Consider the following 20,879-nt stretch of genomic DNA (forward strand, 5'->3'; position numbering starts at 1 on the left):
TTATTTTTGAGAGAGAGAGAGAGAGCGCAGGGAAGAGGCAGAGAGAACGGGACCCAGAGAACCTTAAGTGGGCTTTGTGCTGACAGCAGAAAGCCCGATGCAGGGCTCGAACTCATGAACCGTGAGATCATGACCTGAGCTGAAGTAGGATGCTTAACCGACTGAGTTACCCAGGCGCCCCTAATTGTATGTATGTATGTGTATATATATAATATATATGTGTATGCATATATACATATATATATACATAGTTATATACATATATATAGTATATATATAGTATAGTACATATATATATAGTATATATAGTATATATATATAGTATATAACTATATATATAACTAGAAGTGGGAAGGCAGCACAGAGTAGGTATTCAGTAAAGGTCTGTTGAAGAATTGTACAGAAGATTTGGCTGCCTTGTTTACATTTCAGGCTGGAGCCATAATGCTAGATCAAAGACCAAGGAGAAGAGATAACTATTGAGCCCATAAGACAGGGGATGAAAGGGCAGAACTCTCCAGAAGAAGGGATTCACCGAGGGACTCAAGTAAACGTGGGCATACAACTACTTGATTGAAGACTCTAAACTTGGAATGCAGGAGGGGGTAAAATGACTGGAGGAGGCTTTTCCAGTTGTCCACTCAAGGCAGAATCAATCTATGACTTGGTGGTTATTGGTGACAAATTCTTTCAATGTTAACAATAAAAAGATTAATCTTGCCACACATTCCATTTCTCCAATTGTGGAACTTAGGTTGTTTTTAATTTCTGCTATTAGAAATCACATTACACTAAAAATCTTTGTTCATAATTCTATTTGCTGCCTCTTTGTTTTTATCTATCTCTCCTATTAGAATTTAGTAGGTGCTAAATAAAGATTTGTTGAATGCATCTTGTATGTCCTTAGGCCAGAGTCCAGGAGTGAAATAATTCAGGTAAATAGTGCAATGTCTCATAACAAATATTGTTAACTTTTGTTGAGTGAAATTTATTGGCTTCTTTAAAAAAATTTTATTAAAAATTTTTAAAATATTTATTTATTTTAAAGAGAGAGACAGAGTGTGAACGAGGGAGAGGCAGAGAGAGAGGGAGATACAGAATCGGAAGCAAACTCTGGGCTCCAAGCTGTCAGCACAGAGCCCGATGCAGGGCTGGAACCCATGAACCATGAGAGCATGACCTGAGCTGAAGTTGGATGCTTAACTCACTGAGCCACCCAGGCACCCCAAAATTTACTGGCTTGTGAAACATTATCGCCAAATTTATTTACAAAAAGGCTGTGATAATTTACAATGCTGTCAGCACCATTAATTAATTAATTCAATACATTTTTTTGAGTATATGCTATAGGCCAGGAACTGTTCAAGATATTTGGAATACAGCACTCAGTAAAACAGACAAAACCCCTGCCTTTGTAGTTTTCATTATAGTGGAGAAGACAGAAGTTATATATCTATCTATTTAATATAGCTGACCTTTGAACAATGCAGGGGTTAGGGATGCTGATCATCAGCAGAGTTGAAAATCTGTGTATAACTTTGACTCCCCTGAAACTTCATTACTAATAGTCTGCTATTGACCTGAAGCCTTACCAATAATATCAACAGCTGATTAACATATATTTTGTATGTTATAGGTATTATATATTGTATTCTTACCAAAAGGTAAGCTAGAAAAAAGAAAATGCTATTTAAAAAGTCATAAAGAAAATACATTTATGGCATTTTACTATAAAAAATTCATATAAGTGGACCCATGCAGTTCAAACCTGTGTTGTTCAAGGTAAGCTGTATATTAGATTGTACACAACTGGTTATCTATTTAAAAAATTTTTTTTAAGTGTTTATTTATTTTTGAGAGAGACAGAGACAGAGTGTGAGTGGGGGAGGGGCAGAGAGAAAGAGAGACTGAATCTTAAGCAGGCTCCAGCTCTGAGCAAGCTGTCAGCACAGAGCCTGATGCAGGGCTCGAACTCACAAACTGCAAGATCATGACCTGAGCCGAAGTCGGACACTTAGCCGACTGAGCCACCCAGGAGCCCCGGTTATCGATTTTAAAATTTATCTGTATATGACATGTAATAACATGTACTATAATAAATATAATATTATACTTTTATATATTATGCAATAAAATATCAGGTAGTGATAACAGAAATGAAATAAAGCAGAAAAAGATTCTAGAGAGTGGTGGGGGTAGTATTATGGATAGGGTGGTGAAGGAAGAGTGGAGAGGTGATGAGTAGAGACGTGAATGAAGGAGGTGAGGTGAGTTCCAGCAAAAGCAGTATTGCTGGATGGAAAGTAGCAAGGGATAGCCTGGGACATAACGAATACCCTTTTAGTGGTCTCTCAACAGTCTGAGCATTATTATTTAAAAAAGAAATTTTTTTTTTTTACATTTATTTTTGAGAGACAGAGTGAGACAAAGTGAGAGTGGGGGAAAGGGCAGAGAGAGAGAGGGAGACACAGGATCAGAAACAGGCTCGAGGCTCCGAGCTGTCAGCCCAGAGCCGACGCGGGGCTGACTGAGCCACCCAGGTGCCCCGCATTATAATTTTTTTTAATGAAAAGAACAGATAAAAAGTATTTTACTTTCTTTCTAAATTAAAATTATATCATTACTGGTGAGAGGAAATGTTTTCTCAAATGTTGTTTTACACCTTGTAGTTCAGGACAGACAATATTAGTAATAATAAAAGCTAAGATTTTGGGGGCCCCTGGATGGCTAGTCGGCTAAACATCCAACTTCGGCTCAGGTCATGATCTCATAGTTCATGGATTTGAGCCCCCCGTCGGGCTCTGTGATGACAGCTCAGAGCCTGGAACCTGCTTTGGATTCTGTGTCTCTCTCTCTCTCTCTCTCTCTCTGCCCCTCCCTGCTTGGGCTCTGTCTCCCTCTCTCTCAAAAATAAACACTAAAAAAATTTTTTTTAAAAAGCTAGTATTGGGGCGCCTGGGTGGCTCGTCGGTTAAGCGTCCAACTTTGGCTCAGGTCATGATCTCAGTCTGTGGGTTCGAGCCCTGCATCGGGCTCTGTGCTGACAGCTCAGAGCCTGAAGCCTGCTTCCGATTCTGTGTCTCCCTCTCTCTCTGGCCCTCCCCTGCTCATGTTCTGTCTCTCTCTGTCACAAAAATAAATAAAAACATTAAAAAAAATTTTTTTTTTAATTAAATAAATAAATAAATAAATAAATAAAAAGCTAGTATTTTCAAAACACTTGCCAGGTACAAGGCACAGTACATGTTATCTTATTAAATCCTCACAACAACCCAGTGAGATATGATTAATATTCCCGATCTATAAAAATTGTGACTGAGAAGTAATTTTCTGTAAAACAGACCATTAATAAATGTCTGGAGGTGTCTTTGGGAGGATAGAAGGATAGAAGTATGAGATGGCCTGTAGCTTCAGGCTATGAATCCAGAGAAACCAGCACTACAGGCCATACTCATTGATCTAATGCTTTTATACAACAAATTTACATTATCCCAATAACTCTCTGAACCTATACTTGTCTTACCTTAAAGATAATCACACGTTGTTTTCTAAGATCTTGCACCACAGTTTCATAGATTTATAAGATTAAAACAAACATCTAGAAATGTTCTTTCCACTTTCTAACAAGCAAGACTTAGCTTTAAAAATATTCCATACAGAGATGCATCCATGTGGCAGAGATAGCTGTCTACCAATTCATGCTTTCTCTTCCATGGTTTACAGAAGTACCTGGGAACTTGGACAGGTATTGTTTCCCAGTCTCCTTGCATCTAGGTGTGTAGTTCTTGCAAATGTTGGTGCAGAAGTGGTACGTGGCACCTCCCCAACAAGCGTTTTAAGAGGCTCTCTGTGCCTCCATCTCTCACTGTTCCTGGAAAATCAGTTTCATCAGTCATTAGGAACACTCATTTGGACTGTTAAAAGATAAAATATACTTCAATTATGCTATGCCACTCAAATTTTACTGTTTATTTGTTGCAGTGTCAAGTACATATCTTAAAGATCCCAGATCTCATAACTTCCCCTTTAATGATATACTGAGACATCAAGTCCTTAAGGTTAAAAGACAACAAAAGTCCTAAAAGGGCAAAGGAGAATAATAAAATAAGAATAGAGTATGTTTTGTTAGTATCCCCACCTCTCCCAATATTGAAATTATGTTTGAGTATTTTGTCATTTTTATACTTGTTTCTATAACATACTATGTTGGGTTGAACTGGATCCTCCAAAGAGATATGGTTAAATCCTAAATTCCAGTATCTGAAAATGTGACCTTATCTGGAAAGAGGGTCTTTGCAGATGTAATCCAGTTAAAAATAGGTCATAATGGATCAGGGTGGGCCTTAACCCAATGAATGGTGTCCTTATAAGAGGGAAATTTGGACACAGACACACCAGGAAGAACACCATGGTGTTGGCAGAGATGGAGACGGACATTAGAGTGATGCATCTATAAACCAAGAAATACCAAGGATTGTCAGCAACCCCCAGAAGCTAAAAATGTATGGAAAACATTCTCCTTTGAGACATCAAGGGAGAACTAATCCTGCTGCCACACTAATTTCTAACTTCTGGGCTCTGTAACTGTGAGACAATAAATTTGTTGTTTTAAGCCATCCAATTGATATTTTATTGTGGCAGCCCTAAGAAAATAACGCACATACATATTCTAGCACAGGCATTTCCTAATCTAAAATAGATATTTCAATGACATAAAGAAATGTGGCTTATTGTGGAATTCTTCCTGAGTTTTCAACATTCACGCCAAACTCACAGGTCTAGCAAAGTCCAACAAAATTTCAAGAGTGCCTTGTTTCAAGTTTTCCTCCTTTTTAAGAGGTTGTTATGAGCTGCCCTAGGAAAGCCAGACTTCGTTTGTATGAAGCAGGGACTCTCGTCACATGCACTGCTGAATTTTCTCTGAATGGAAGCCCTTCTCTGTAAGTTTATCTTTCAGGGAGAGCGCAGAAAAGTGCAGCCATCACTTCACTAGGAGACCGAACTGGTGTTGCTGATATTTAATTCCTCAGACTAACTAGCTCCGGTTGAGGGTAAGGGTAAAATAAAAGGCTTCACCCGCCTTTATATTTGTATAGGTGATGTTTATCGGTTACTTTAAATTCTCCTTGGAAAAAAGGTAGAATGAAATAATAGACTGGAACCTAGGAGCAGAAAGACAACCAAACCAACAAAGGAAGAGATTTTCTTCACTAAAAGGCCCTTCTGAGCGCAGAAGCGTTCTTACAAGACACTCCAATCACCCCAACTCGCCTTCGCAAACTCCCAACTTCTGTAGTTGGCATTTTCCTCTTAAAGCAACGCAAAACAGCACACTGCGCAAGCGCCAGGGTCGAGATGCCCTGGGAGAATTCCAGCGCAGGCGCGCGGGCCGGGAAGTGTGAGGGATCGCGCGCGTGCTCCATGGCTCACTTCCGGCCTGCCCCTCCCCTCCCCCCTCCCCGCGAGCTACCTTCCCCCTCTCCCTTCTCCTCCCCAGTCTCTTCCCCAACTCTCCCCACCCCTCGCGCTCTCCGCCCCGCTTGCCTCCTGTCCTTCCCCGCCCGCTCCATCCGGGTCGCTGACGGCTGTCTCTGAACTGGACAGCGGTGGCTGCTGCTTTTCTCTGAGGTACCGGGTAAAGTTTCACAGGAGCTGGGGAAGAGAGCAGCGGACAGTACCGACGCCGGAGGAGCTCTGGTGTTCGCAGCCGCTGGCTGAAGGAGGAGGGTCCAGGAGCTGGAGACCTGCCTTAGCTGCCGCGATTGCCTCGCTTTCTGGGGTGGCGCCGCCCCCCGTCGCCCTGGGCTTCCCCTGCCTTGAGGGGCTGGGTGAGTCGTTGCCCCGGTGGATTCGGGGGCGTGTGACGGCGTTAGGGAGGGGGCTGGCTGGGCTGGGCGGATACAGGCCGGCCTGGCGCTGGCTGCTTTCTCAGCGCTTCCTTAGGGTGGGGGGCGGGGGACGAGGACTGTGTCGGTGCTCTCTGGCCGGCGGGCTGGAATGTCGCACCTCCCTGGGCTAGGGCCTCCCTCGGACTGAGGGCCGCCCAAGTGCGGAGCCTCGTCGGCTGGCCTCTGCGGCTGCTGCGAGCGGGAGATTGCCGTAGTTGAATGGTCGGCCCGCGGGGTTGGGTGTGTGCAGTCGATTTCGCTCTCCTGGTTCCCATGAGCTGAGGCTGAGTGCCTGTTCAGGGAATGATGGGAGTAAAGTGCTTCTCATTTCCCTACCTGTTGCTGGCGAGAGGACGCCTTTTCCATTCCTTCTGCCTTTTTAAAAGAAAAGGATGGTTAAACCTTGTGCGCTGAATTTGGAGGTATTTTTCTGTCCTCTATTCTTAAAAAAAAAAAAAAATACGGTTAGACAATGCAGAACTCTCGGGAACCATCGAGTTCCGATGTCCCAAAAGAATGAAATCAAACTTCTCTGAATGGATAGGTCATGGAATGGACAGCTTTGGCAACTGCTAGCCCGAACGTAGGAAAGTTGGGTTTTGAAACTTCTCAGGTTCTGTGTAAGGAATGTGGGTGACAACAACGGGAATAGGCTGACTTCCTGTAATTGTGTGATTTAGTAACGCGATGTGTTTAAAAATCTGTGTGGGTTTAGATGAAGTGGGCTCTTTGATATCCGTGTCTTTTCCAGTGTACTGGAAAGTTCTACAGATTTCGCCACCAGACTATCAATGTCCCAGCCCCCATTTCTGTTCTTGAAAAATCTTCAGTGCTAGGGTTATTTGCAATTTCCCCCCCCCCCCCCCCCATTTTCAAATACTTGTCTCAGAGGTATATAGATAGATACAGATTTCCCCGGGGAAATATTTTTCAATCAGGATTACCACTTATAATAGAAAATGTTGAATTTGGGAGACCATCTTTATACTTAAACTGCATATTTTCTTTTGTATGTGGTTATGTGCGTGGATTTAGTTTTAAATTTAAGTAAGTGATGAGGTCACAGGCGATTGTCTTAAGATTGAGGTTTGACGGGAGAGAACCATACTTTTCTGGAAGGCCTTTTATTTCAGTAATTAGATCATTTAAATTCTGGGGGATTTAAAGTTTACATAATTGGTTTTATTTTGATTACAAGTAAGAACTTAAGTTGTCTGTTGATGTAGAGGTAGGTATTAAAAGGTTTTTTGAGGGAGATTGAAAGGTTTTATGTTTGTGTAACTGGCAAAATTTTTCACTGTATATATACTTGATTTTGCCGGTTTTATTTCTTGCTCAGGATAAAATTATTTAAAGTGAAGCTAAAATGAATTTCATTAAGGTACTTAATATTTTTGTTAGTCTATCACAAGGTAGCAAAAAGTCAAAACTAGTCCACATGTTTTAAATTTTGCAAAGAATCATGGAGAGTAAACCATTTTCTGCAAATGTTAATGTATGACATATTTTTAAAAATACAACTGATTGGTTTTTGAAACTGGATAGTCCTTAATGTAGCATATTATAAAATAGATTCCATGTTTACTATATAGTGATTATTGTAGCCTAGCACTTTAAAGAGCAATTAAACATGTTTCCTTTGAAGTCATATTAACTTTTTTTGTATTTCCTCAGACATAGGGATACCTCCAACTTTCCAGTGTTTCAGAGGAAATTTTATATTGAAACTGGAAGACCAAAAGAATTACAAATATGTTGTGCTGGGGAAATGCATCTTTTGGACAGCTAGGGTTAGGTGGAATTGATGAAGAAATTGTACTAGAGCCCAGAAAAAGTGACTTTTTTATAAATAAAAAGGTCCGAGATGTGGGATGTGGACTCAGACATACTGTATTTGTTCTGGATGATGGAACAGTGTACACGTGTGGATGTAATGATCTAGGACAGCTAGGTCATGAAAAATCCAGAAAGAAACCAGGTAAGTTGAAAAATTTTTTGTTTACTATTTCTAATAATTGTATCTTGTAAGCTTGAAATGTCAAATAATTTCTCTAGTCCTAAACCCATATTTTTTTATCAAGCTTTAAAAGCAAACTAGGAGTTAAATATATCCTTTACATTTGCATGCTACTGAGTACTTAATTATTTTGTGGTTTCTGTTTTTTTAAACTATTATTGTTGTGAACCCTTATTGTATGAAGCTTTGGTTTCAGAACATAATTATGGTGATATAAAACAGTTGAGAAAACCAGCATGCAGTGTGGATACGCTTTTTCTTTAGTATAGAATATATAGGTATAGAGCATATATAGAATGTAGGTCCTGTTTAATAAGTACTATTCAGCCACCTTGGCAGATTTTAATTGCATAATTTACTGTGTTGTTTCCTATACATCAGAGAAAAATAAATAAGATGGAAGCTTGCCTGACATACATCCTAGTTTTTCTATTGTTGTCCCTACTCTAGTATTTTAAATACATAATTTTATTTGGCTTAGTTTCAAATATGTTTTATTCCTCCAATCTCCTACTTTGAGGTAGTAGCATCAGCTATTAAAAGTTTTGTGACTATAATATGTCCTGATTTTGTAGGAGTCATATAAGCCAAATGTAAACTAATTTTTAGTGTAATGAGAATTTTGAGGAATTTGGTCACATCTCACATTTTCTTTTCCTAAATATACGTACGTATTTTAAAATAAGGTATTACCACACTTGGAATTATTGTTGTGTGAATTTTGCTCTCAATTTTGATCAGTCTATACACTGAAAACTATGGAAAGCTTATGAAAGAAATTGAAGAAGACTCCATTATGATTACTAAAAGTTAATTCTTAAGATGGTAAATTCAGATAAGATAGACCATAGCAGTACTGATTTACAGATTCTTCTTTAACTTCAACAATAATGGCACTTAAGCATTTTCTATGGCAATTATTCTTCTTTACCAGTTCATTATTTAAGTGATTGCTATTGCTAGTCTACTTTTGAGAGGTTAATGTAGGTATAAAATAGTAAGATATTAAATATTAAGGCATGTTATTCATCTTTCATGTCATCTCACCACCATGCCAAACCTCACCTTTCTAACTTGTAAATACTGTATAGTTTTCATCCTTTCTTTGTTGGTAGGGTCTTAATCTTTTTCTTTGTGGCTTAATTTGTAATTTAAGTCTTTTGGATGAATGGTAGTAATCCTTAACACAGTAGGTTTAATTATTGCAGAACTCTAAAGGTAAAGTGGCAGCTGTCTTGTATTCCACTTCACTAAGAATATTTTCTGGAATCTTACCAGAATTTCATATCTTAGGTTTTGAGGTTGTCATGTGTAGACATGAATGGTAATTTATTGTTATGTACTTGTTATCACTGCTTCAGAGGCAGATGTATTCTTTACCTTTTTTGTTTAGCTTGGAATGCTGCCTCAAGTTGAGATTTTCATGGTTTTGGGGCTGTTGCTTTTCTTATACTTAACATGCTCCACAGAAATAATTGAATATATTTCTGTATTGCTTTAGTAATTTCTGAGAGGTTATAGGGCAGATAAAAAGTGCAAAGCCAGCACATAGAAATTGCCAATATAGTTACTGAAGTTTATTAAAGTTTAAAGTTTTTAAATGTTATTAAGCATCTGCTTTGGGCAGGGTAGACCCTTTGCAGTAGTAGTATGTGTCTTTAACAGCTTTTAACTCTGTAGGTAAGATTCTGGGAAACTTAACTAGCCAGAAGAGGTTTTTTTGTGGTCATGTTGACATTGTGATGATTACATTGTGACATTTATATCACTGTATTGATTTCATCTTGAAAGCATTATTTGGTAATATAAAATTGGGAGGGTGGGTTTAACCTAATTTACATTACCTATTTAGGATTGCCTCATTGTCCAGGGTACATTCATGGAATATAAAAATGAAAGGCATGAACTTTGTCTTTGAAAAATTTAGAGGCTGGGCTGGGAATTAAGGCATACATAAAATGAAATAGCTGGAGAGAATTGAAAGTTGACATGATATGATATATACCTTGAAACTAGGAAATTTAATTGATGGGAAATGTCATTGTGGGATAAATTAAATATTTCTGGAAGAAAATGAAGTCTTAATTTTAATTCAACCATTGATCACATAACTAGGCAGAAAATAAATCTGGAGCTCAAGTAGTTTAGTTTTATAGGAGAGGATCCTTATCTTGAGAAAAGCTTTTTACTAGAAGTGTCCAGATTCAGTGATTCATTGATGTATATCTGGGTTACAGAAGTAGGAGAAAGTAAAAGTTCAAAAGGAGGTAGTTACTCTGATAGGGACTTTTCTTTTAAGCTTAGTTTTGATTTATGGTGTTTGAGTGGAAACTGTTAATGTTTTTTAACTAAAATTATTTCCCTTGGGAATAATTCTTTAATAGATTTGAATGTACTCCTTGCCCAACTTTTTTTTTTTTTTTAATTTGTGAGTTTGAGGACTGAATTAAAAGGTAAGGAGTTCTTATTTAATTGGTTTTAAAGTTTTTGGTAATTGAGTGAGTCTGATTGAATTTCTGGAACCACATAATAAACAAAATTCACTTTGTCAGAGCTTTAAACTGACAGAAAGCAAACAGAAAGGAGGGAGCTAGGAATTGTTTGCTTGTAGAGACTGGCTTATAAATAAGCATACTAAATATTCTGTAATACATGTGAAAGAGAAACAGGTGGCGTCATTAAGGGTAAGCTATTCTTGAGAGTTATCATAACCTACCAAGGACTCAGCGTTATAGTGTAGTAAATAGATTTGACCTGTGGCCTGTTGGGAGAGGTTTCCATTCTGAAAATTTTAGGAACCACATCTGAAGGGTTCACTGATATCCTTTATTATACCAAGAGTATAGATTGTGTCCATGTTCATTTTCGTCCTCTTGTATATGTATATCCCTTGGTATCACTACTAGCTCTGATTATTTCCAGAGAAGTGAACATCTATTTCACTTTCATGTGTGTATTTTTCCTTCATAAGAATTTTTTAAAACCTTTTTTTTTTTTAGCTATTTGCTCTTAATTCATAGGTAACAGGTAAATATATTTGATCTTTAAAAGGCTAGACCAGTCCATCTAAATAGTTTTATTTATATTTCCTTCCAAATTCACTTCTGAAGATTTTAAGATAAAGTATAGGAAGTGTACTTTTCTTAACAAGATCATTTATTCACTGTATATTCAATCATAGGTATTATTTGGTAACCATGGTCCTAATGTTTTGCACATCTATTTCCATTTGTTTCATGTTAGAAACAGTACTATATATTATACGATCATAAATTTGTAAATAATGTGATATAGTTTTTTTTAAAAATTACTGTTTTGATAGCTTTTCGAGGTTTACAGAGTTCTCTTAGTTAGATTATCTCATTTAATCCTCATAATGTTCTTGTATGGTATCTAGGGCAGGTGTTATGGTCCTCATTTGTAAAATAAAGTAACTAAAGTAAAATGAGATTAAGAGACTAACGAGTAGTAGGCTAGCAAATGTTGAGGGACCATGCTAAATCATGTGGTTTTACCTTTATCCCACAAAGGTTTTCCCTGCCATATTTAGAAGATAAAAGAATATTAACCTGGGAGGAAACTAGTTTCCATTGTATTTTAATGTAATTCTGAGAGTTAAAAAAAAAAACCTTAAAAATTTTCTCTTTTATAAGTTGTACAATGAAGATACCATGTTTTATTATCTCCTCCCTTCCCATATATAAATTCAGAAATAAGCCATTTTAGGCACTGTATAAGAAGGTTGAGAGTTCTGTTTTCAAGATACAATATTGTGCCAACACAAACTAAAAATTCACATATATGTATTTTTTTCTGAACTGAAGACTAACTTGATTAGCAAAGTCAGCAACAGATAAAGTTTTGAGTAGTATGATAAAATATGTTGTAGCCTATGCTCAACTCTTCTACAGAAGATGTAAAAATTATGAGCATCGATTCTGTTTATTGTATCTCAAAATGGTGATTTCTGCTGTTGAGTCAGTCCAGTGAAAGCATTTTGGTCACATAGCAGTAATTACTTGCTTGCCCTTTTGCTTCTTCATTTTTCTGACTTGCTCTTTCTGTTCATAAAACATAAATCTATAAGTGAACTACTTAAAATATAGTTGAAATTTTAAAAGTAACATAGGAAAATGTATAAATATGTGAAATAAAATTATTCACAAGAGCAGATTATAAATACCAAATTATCCCACATATTATTGAACCAAAGCATATAATACCAGAGAAGCTTATTATGTTTTATAACTCCTACTTTTCATGATACCTTCTAAGGATGAGAAAGATGTGGATGATTTGAAGACTTGAAAACAAGTAATTACTTGGGTCAGGAATGGAGGCTTGCTTTGGACACTTTACTTTGAGGAAGGTTAGTGCCCAAGAACCCAGTGTCAAGGGTAGGGAAAAAAAAATCATAATGCAAACAGATGACTACTGTTAGAGAGATGTATAATAATACTTTACTTTGTGTAGGACCCTACATCTGAGGAATATCAAGAGCATTACACAATAACTCATGGTTCCTTTCAAAATGCTTGTGACACAATTTGCAAGAATTATCCTCATCTTAGGGGATAAATTTACGGAGAAATGGCAGCACAAGTTGGTAAGTAACTTGTCAAAACAGCAGGTGACTGGTGAACATCTATAAATTGAATCTGAAAAATTAAGTCTACCAGTCTCCTACCTTATTCACTAAATTGTTCTTATGTTTAGAATTATTTACAATAATATCTTCTATTTGAGGCAGATCAAATACTAATTTGTTTCTTTGCCATTTTATTTGATGGCCTTTTGAAATAAATCATTATTTTACCAAGATGCTTGCATTGTGATACCACTTTGGTACTTCATTATAACCTTGTGTGGTATGAATAATAATATTTGAACAAACTACTGTGGTAACCCAGTCTTTTCTCTTTCTTCTTTTATATATCTCATTCTATATCCCTTTGTTGTCTAATGCTATGCTGTGCTATCCAAGATCCATAGTAACTGCCAGGTGGGATTGATTTGGTGTCAACATTGGAACTTGGATTAGTTATATTGTATTAAGTCTGCCATGTATCTCTAAGTAGGATGCATTGGTTTGGTGAATGCTTTATTAAAACCTTTAACCCTGGAGAAGGCAATAATAGAAGTAGATGCCTAATCTGAGCAGTCTAACAAATAGAGGCTTCTTTAAAGGATTTAGAACTGATTTTTTTTTTTTTTCTTTGTTTTTGGTATGCTGGTGTTTTTACTTGATTGGGAGTGAACCATTTACTTTCCTTGAAAAAAACAGGAGTATGGTAGATTTCAGTTTCGTGGTTTGGGCAGGAATCCTTGTAGCAGGTGAAAGCTTAAGTGGTCTAGTTTCCATCATCTCTTTAGTAAGTATTCTTAGGGTTCTGTGTTCCCAGTGTCATAAAAATGTGTAGTACTATTAAAGCTAATTTCTCACAGATACCATATGTATTTTTATAATTGCTTTGAAGAAATAAATCTCACTTCATAGATACTTATAAGTGTCTTCCTAGGCTAGAAAGCGTATCAAGTACCTGGGTATGTATCATACCCATATTAAAGAATAATCTTTAATCAGGTAACTATTAAAGAAAATCTAATAAGGAACATGTATTCATATGTTGTTGCAAGGGCTTTTTTGTGGTAGGATTGTGTTAGTGAGTAGAAAAGTGGGAAATGTTAGTGAAGAAACCATACTGAAGAGCCCATGATTTATCTCCTTTTAGCTTCTGTGGGTTCTTTTCATGCTGATGGAATTAAGGCAATAATTATTTATTAAGATATATAATCATCTTAATGAATTGTGATAGTTACTTTACATGGAAGAAAAACCTATGCTGTATATAAATGTATTCAGTTGGAGTTATTGTTATTACAAAGGGAATTTTCGGGGCACCTGGGTGACTCAGTTGGTTAAGTGTCTGACTCTCGATTTCAGCTCAGGTCCGTGATCTCATGGGCGTGAGTTCAAGCCCCTTATCGGGTTCCACGCTATGCATGGAGCCTGCTTAAGATTCATATTCATTCTCTCTCTCTCTCTCTCTCTCTCTCTCTCCCTCCCCCCCTCTCTCCATCTCTCCCTCTCTCCCCCTCTCCCTCTGCCCCTCTATTTCTCCCCCTCCCCCTCCTTTCCCATCCCTCTCCCTCCCCCTCTCCCTCCCCTTCTGCCCCCTGCCCCTTTCCAGCTCATTCTCTCTCAGTGTTAGGGAAGTTTCTTGAATATTGGTGGCTCAGTCTTTAAACCATAATATTTAATTTGCATGTAATTATTTTTTCTTCAGTTCTAGGATGGCAGAAATTTAGTTTAGCTTTTCTTCACCTTAAAGAAAATGTTCTAGGGTTCTTTAATAATGTGTTTTTCACATAATTTTGAAAGATCCTAATTATTTCTTTATTAATATTTAAGCTTAGTTACATTTTATTCCTTTGCTAGGTGTCCTCCTATTCTGAAATAACACATTTTTAGTGTATAGTTTTTTCTAATTATAAAAGTATTTCATATTCTTGGTAGAGAATTTGAAAAATACAGGAAAGTAAAAATCAACTATAATACCATCATGTATAGGTAAATATTATGGTCATTTAACACTTTTTCTATACTCATATGTTTGTGATTGCAGACTGGAAGTATGTTCTTATATCTCAATTTTTTTCAGTAACAATTGAATAATAAGTATTTCCCCATGTTTCACAATATTGTTTAGGGATATTGTTAATGATAATTTAACACTTCATCATTTAAATGTAGCAAAATTTGTGTTCTATTTTTTGGAGATACATAATATATATGATATATATAATATAATATATATGCATAATATATATATCAGTTTAGTCTTTATTTGCATCTCTGTTAATTTCTTTAGGAAAAAGAACATCTTTAATTTTAGCAAATCTAGAATAAAACAATAACCAATTTATTTTTAAAAATTTAAGTAAGCTTAGTTGTGCCTCACCCTACAAAATTGATAAGCTTAGAAGATATTTGTTAATGAAAGTTTTAAAAATGTATTCATTTGACAATCTTTTGAATATAATTGGTGAATATTATTTAAAGATCTAGAAAGGAAGATAAAACAAGCGCAGAAATAAGTAGAAATGCATCTAATGTGCTAAGTGTTATAAAAGGCATAAACAGAACACTGTGTACAGAGGACTAGTGTAGCCATTTGGAATGGAATGGATTGTAGGTGACTTTTTATAGGGAAGATAGCATATGACCTGGAAGGATATGAGTATTTAAAGGAGGAAAGCATGAAGAGGCTTTATAGGTAGCTTAGCTCAAATGGAAATAGACAAATGGGAGACCTATTAAGGGAATTGCAGTCCAGTTAACTAAAATGTCTGAGAATAGAGAGCAAGAAAGTTAGAAGGTAAAATTGAGGTCAGGTTATAGAATTAATCAAGTTAGGGTTTTAATTGGGTGTATATTCACTGATTGTAATGAGAATTATCAGGTTTTTATAAAGGAGGGGAGAGAATTTGGAGGTAATCAGTTAGGCTATAAGGGTGCCCCCTTTAAAACAACAAGGGAGAGGTGCTTGAGTGGCTCAGTGGGTTAAGTGTCCAACTTCAGCTCAGGTCTTGATCTCACAGTTCCTTGTGTTTGAGCCCTGTTTTGGGCTTTCTGCTGTCAGCACAGAGCCTGCTCCCGATCCTCTGTCCTCTTCTCTCTCTCTGCCCCTTTTCTGCTTGAGTGCTCTCTCTCTCAAAAATAAATAAACATTAGGAAAAAAGCAGCAAGGGAGCAGTTAGATCAAGGAGAAATTAGGGAAGCGGAAAGAATGGATAGGCTGTGGTAACCAAATAGAAGTGAACAGTAAGGGTAAAGAGCAGAGCCAGGTGTGATCCTAGGTTGAATCAGTAATTAACATAAATAGGGAAGCCAGGAAGGGGAGGAATGTTAATTGTTTTGTTTCAGCAGCGGAGAAAATATTTGGTGAAGTGAATTTTGTTTTGAATTTGGTAGCCGTATTCAGTGATAAGTGAGAAATTCAGTATTACAAGTGGGGAGAAAGATCAATGCTAAAGGAATGAGATGTTTTATTTCCTCTTCAAAGTAGGCTAACATTCCAACTATATATTTCTCGCCGATTCCAGCCTATCAAGTAATTAACAGTCTGTGAACAATAATTTTGTCTTTTTGGGAGACTGAAGTACCTGGTGATGTAACACCTTTGTAAAATTAAACTTTTTATTGCCAGGGACCATTTGAATTTTATTAATTGGTTAATTTACTTATTTTTGCTTAACTGTCACAAACCTACTAATTATGCCTGACTTTATGACTTCCTTCCAGGTTTTACTGGAAACAAAGTTTTTGAAATCACAAGATGCAATCACATAGAAGTTGCTTTTGATTCCACTAATTGATGAAATAATTGTGACTATAAATTGTAAATGTGCTGGCATTTAGGCAAGAGTCCCTAAGAAATGTGTCCTCTGAGATGATGCTGTTTGTTGCTTCTGTGAAAGGGAAATGGGAATGGGACAGGAACAGTCTAAGGCTAAAAGAGAAGCAGAATTAGGAGCATCTGAAAACAAATGGAGCAAAGTTTAGCTGCTTTACCTGTGAGTTATTTGAAGGCTTTGTTTTGTTTTGTTTTGTTTTGTTTTGTTTTAGAATGGCAGGACAAAACTCAAGTAGAGCTTAGATTGCTTCCCATAATTGGTCCCAAGTATTTATCACTTAGCAAATGTATACTTTGTGATTTCTGATTCAGGGATTGCTTACCTATAGATTGTGTAAGTAGGCTTTCTAACAGAAATGGACTTCATGGACCTACACTTATCTTCTGGAGAGTAATTAGGTAAAAGCCTGACAGGTTGGTGTTACCTCTGTCTGAACATAGGTCTATTTCTGCACTGAGTTGAGGAATTGAGTAAGTCTCTGCAACTGGAAATGTGGAGGGAAGGGAATACTTTAGAAGTTGGTATGATAATGTAAAGGGAGAAGAAAGATACAAACCTCATTACTGGAGAGAAATTTAATGAGAAGTATTATTTGGAATATATTTAGATATGGAATATTGATGTTTAAAAAATAATAACGGTAACTACCATTATGTGCCAGGCACTGTGTTACATCCTTTATATGTTATCCCAGAATCCTAAAACCACCCTGCCAGGTACATATTAGCACAGTCTTGCTGTTGAGGGTAAATAAAACTTCAAGACGCTAAATAACTTGCCCAAAGTCAAAATTAAAATGCAATGAAAATAAGAACCAATTAGATGTCAATAATGGAAGAAAAGACACCATTTATAATAGCAAGAGAAAGATAAAATGACCCAGGAATAACCTAAGAAATGTGCAAGACTACTGAAGAAGACTTGAAAGCATTTCTAAGGGATGCAAAAATTATAAGCAAATGGAAACCACATTTGTAGGTAGGAATATTCAACCTAAGCAAATCTGTCAGTTTTCTCTAAAATTAGTCAATTTAAGGTGATCGTAATAAAAATACCAAGTGTTTTTTGTTTGGGGGGGGGAGGGAGGAGAGCTAAATAAATGGATTCTCTTGGTCTTATGGAAAAAATAAAGCAGCTCAGGAAAACTGAAAAATAACAGAAATATGTAACTAGATAATAACATTTTATTTTTAAAGTCTTAATAGTTAAAACTGCCTCACAAGTACGTATCAAACCACGAAAACAATATAAAGCCCAGACATAGACCCAAATCACCTCAAATGAAATGGGGAAAAAATTCAAGTGGGACTATTCAGTAAATAATCTTGGAATAAGTAGGAACATCATCTAGGGAACAAAAAAAATTGGATTACTGCCTCATGCCATGTATATATTTGGATAAATTCCAAATGAATCAGATTAAAGACTGTAATGATAAATGTGCTCAAAGAAAACATGGACAATTTTGTTTATTATTTTGGAGTAAGGAAAGCCTTTCTGACTGAACTGTGAAGATGTATAGAAAAGTAAACTACATGAAAAAAATTTTGTTAGGTAGAAATCACCGTGTAAACAAGTTAAAAGATGAATGGGAAAATATTTACGACTCATTACAATAAAAAATGCTAATTTCCCAGATATGAAACAGTCCTAGAAATTGATAAGATGAAAACAATCCAGTAGCAACATTGTCACAGGATATGAACAGACAGTTTACAAAAAGGGAAACATTTTACAAATGACTCTTAAATGAATACTCTTCAATCTCATTCACATTAAGAGAAACGCAGAATACTACACTGAAGTACCATTTTTTTTACATATCAGGTTAGCAAAAATCCTTAACTTTGATAATATAGTAGACCCTCCAACCCACATCCAGGGTTTCACTTTCTGAGATTTCAGTAACCCACGGTCATCTGCAGGTCCAGAAGCAGATGTTCCTCCTGATGTCAGAAGGTCAGTAGTAGCCTAATGTTATGTGCCTACATCATCCACCTCATTTCATTTCATCGATAGGCATTTTATCATCTCACATCTTCACAGAAGGGTGAGTACATTGCAATTAAGATGTTTTGAAAGGGAGAGACCACATAACTTTTATTGCAGTATGTTATAATTGTTCTGTTTTATTGTTAATCTCTTACTGTGTCTAATTTATAACTTAAACATTATCCTAAGTATCTATAGGAAAAAACAGTATATTCAGGGTTTAGTACTATCCATGGTTTCAAAATGGCATCCATTGGGTCTCAGAATATATCCCCTGTGAATAAGGATGGGGGGAATGCTATATACTCTGTATGGCGAGGCTGTCAGTAAACAAGTGTTCATAGGTTGTTGGTGTAAACTGATAAGCATTATGAGGGTATTTTGCTAGTATGTGTTAGAATTGCAAATGCACATACTTATTCTCCAAGAAGTGCAAGAATATAACTTGTGCTCTGATGACTCCATTTGTGCCTGTACAAAATGACACATTGACATATTACTGAAACATTGTTAATAGTAGAAAAAGATTAGAAACAGTCTTGTGACTGTCTGTTGGGAACTGGTAAAATAAATTGTTCAATCAATGTGTTGTAATACTGTGTAGTTGTGAAAAGAGTAAAGGAATTTTCTGTGTACTAATATGTAAAGATTTCTAAAATACATTAAGTAAAAAGAGCAAGGTGTAGAACATTGTATAGAAAGCTATATTTTAGATAAAATGTGAAAAAATGTACATTTGTATTTGCATATAGATACATTAAAATAAACCCTGGAAGAATACATACATCTAATAACAGTGGTTACCTTCGTGCAGAGGTAAGATAAGGGCTGAGAAGTAGGTTGGTGGAGGACATGGATGGTAGACCTAGATTTCTACTGCATACCCCCCCCCCTTTTTTTTAACAATGTAAATATATATTTTTTAATTCATTTTTTAAAGGTTAGGCTCTGGAATTAGAGTGCTTAGATACAAATTCTGAATTCTGACTCTTATTTCTTAGCTATGTTATCTTGCACATATTGCTTAGCCTTTCTGCACCTAAGTATTCTTTTCTGTTAGGATAATCATATCAAATTCCTAGGGTGGTTTTAAGGATTAAGTGAGATAACACATAAAAGTGAAAAGAACAATGCCTGGCATGTCATGAGTGTTCTAAATGTTTCTTAAAAGAGAAATACCCTTAATATTAGAGTGGGAATTTAACTTTAGGTCTGCCTTACACTGAAGTGGGTTATATGCTATTTCCATATTTGCCTTTACGTAGGAAATACATATCTTTCCATTTATAACAAAACTTCAGGCATTTATTCAACAATTGTGCCTTCCAACTAATGTCCCAGACATTGCATCAAGCATGAAAATACTTCTTTACGTTTAGTGTTCTATTACCTTGTTGGAGCTCATATTTAAAAATTAGGCCAAAATTTCAAAAAAATGTTATGTTTGTGATACTTACAGGTAATGCTGTATTAGAGCACAATATAAAATGGATTCCTTTACCATCAGACTTAAAGATGTAATGATACAGAAAAATTAAAGAATTATAGATGCTTTTTTCGTTCCTGTAAGAAGTACGTAAATGGTAGAGGTTAGATTTATCATTTATTTTCAAAAGTTAATTCAGTGATGAATAATTAGAAGATGTCTTAGTCCAGTCAGATCACTGCCATAAAGTTAGTATATTGTGAGTGGCTTAATAAATAACATGTATATTTCTCATGGTTCTTTAGGCTAGTCATTCTAAGATTAAGGTGCTAGCAGATTTGGTGTCTGGGAAGGACTTGCTTCTTGGTTCATAAATGGTCATTTTCTCACTGCCTTCAAATGGCAGAAGGGCTGAGGGAGCTCTCTGGGAAAGGGCACTAATCTCATTCATGAGGGCACCAGGACTGCAAGACAGAAAATCAAGGAAGACAAGTATACATATTTCTGAAATTATAAAACTTATAAGATGTGGAGAAAAGAGGAACATTTTAAATGAAAACAGTTGTACTGTAAGTTAGCCATCTCCATCTCCCCAAAACAAACTACAAAAACAACTCTTCTTTATTAATGTTTCTTGAATTCACTTAGGTTCAAACCTTAGATTCATCTTAGGGTCTGCTTCCTAGTCTGGAACACCAACATTGACTCAGTTGCCAAATCTTACTGATTGATATTTTAGTAACTCTCTGTCTTGTCTGTCTGTCTGCCTTTCTTTTTTTCTTTTTTCTTTTTTTTTTTTTTTTTTTTTGCAAAAGGCTATTTGACCTTGAGCTAGTTGTTTTAAACTCTCAGACCCTTAGCTTTCTCCTATCTCAAGCTAAAATTCTTTTTTTTTTTTTCCTAGTTAGACCATTACTATCTGTGCAAAAACAATGGCAATAGCTTTTCTGCTGATATCCCTGCTCCAGTCTATCCTTTTTGGTAATTCCAGGTTATTCTTTCTATGGCATATTTCCATTTCTGTCTCTTGAATATTGCTCAGCTGAAGGACAATCCTGTATCATTGTGGTCACTCTTGTAAGAACTGAGATCAAATATTTTGTGCAGTGTCAAGCACAGTTATGTGGCATTCAGTAAA

At 36.2% G+C, this 20,879-nt stretch overlaps 1 protein-coding gene across 6 annotated transcripts in view; it reads left to right on the top strand.

The window, feature by feature from the left end:
• The first annotated feature begins 5,457 nt into the window (after positions 1-5,457).
• HERC4 (HECT and RLD domain containing E3 ubiquitin protein ligase 4) overlaps positions 5,458-20,879 on the top strand; it is a 139,001-nt gene continuing 123,579 nt past the window's right edge. For 3 of the 6 annotated variants that reach the window (XM_030335259.1, XM_030335260.1, XM_032595206.1), the window contains exons 1-2: positions 5,497-5,828; positions 7,563-7,866. In XM_030335259.1, the coding sequence (XP_030191119.1) occupies positions 7,641-7,866 (226 nt within the window). In that variant the 5' untranslated portion in view covers positions 5,497-5,828; positions 7,563-7,640. Of the gene's footprint in view, positions 5,829-7,562; positions 7,867-12,378; positions 12,512-20,879 lie in introns of those variants that run through there. The other 3 variants (XM_030335262.2, XM_030335261.1, XM_032595207.1) reach the window with 3 other exon arrangements.

The sequence above is a fragment of the Lynx canadensis genome, chromosome D2 (assembly GCF_007474595.2).
Source record: "Lynx canadensis isolate LIC74 chromosome D2, mLynCan4.pri.v2, whole genome shotgun sequence".
NCBI classification, from domain to species: Eukaryota; Metazoa; Chordata; class Mammalia; order Carnivora; family Felidae; genus Lynx; species Lynx canadensis.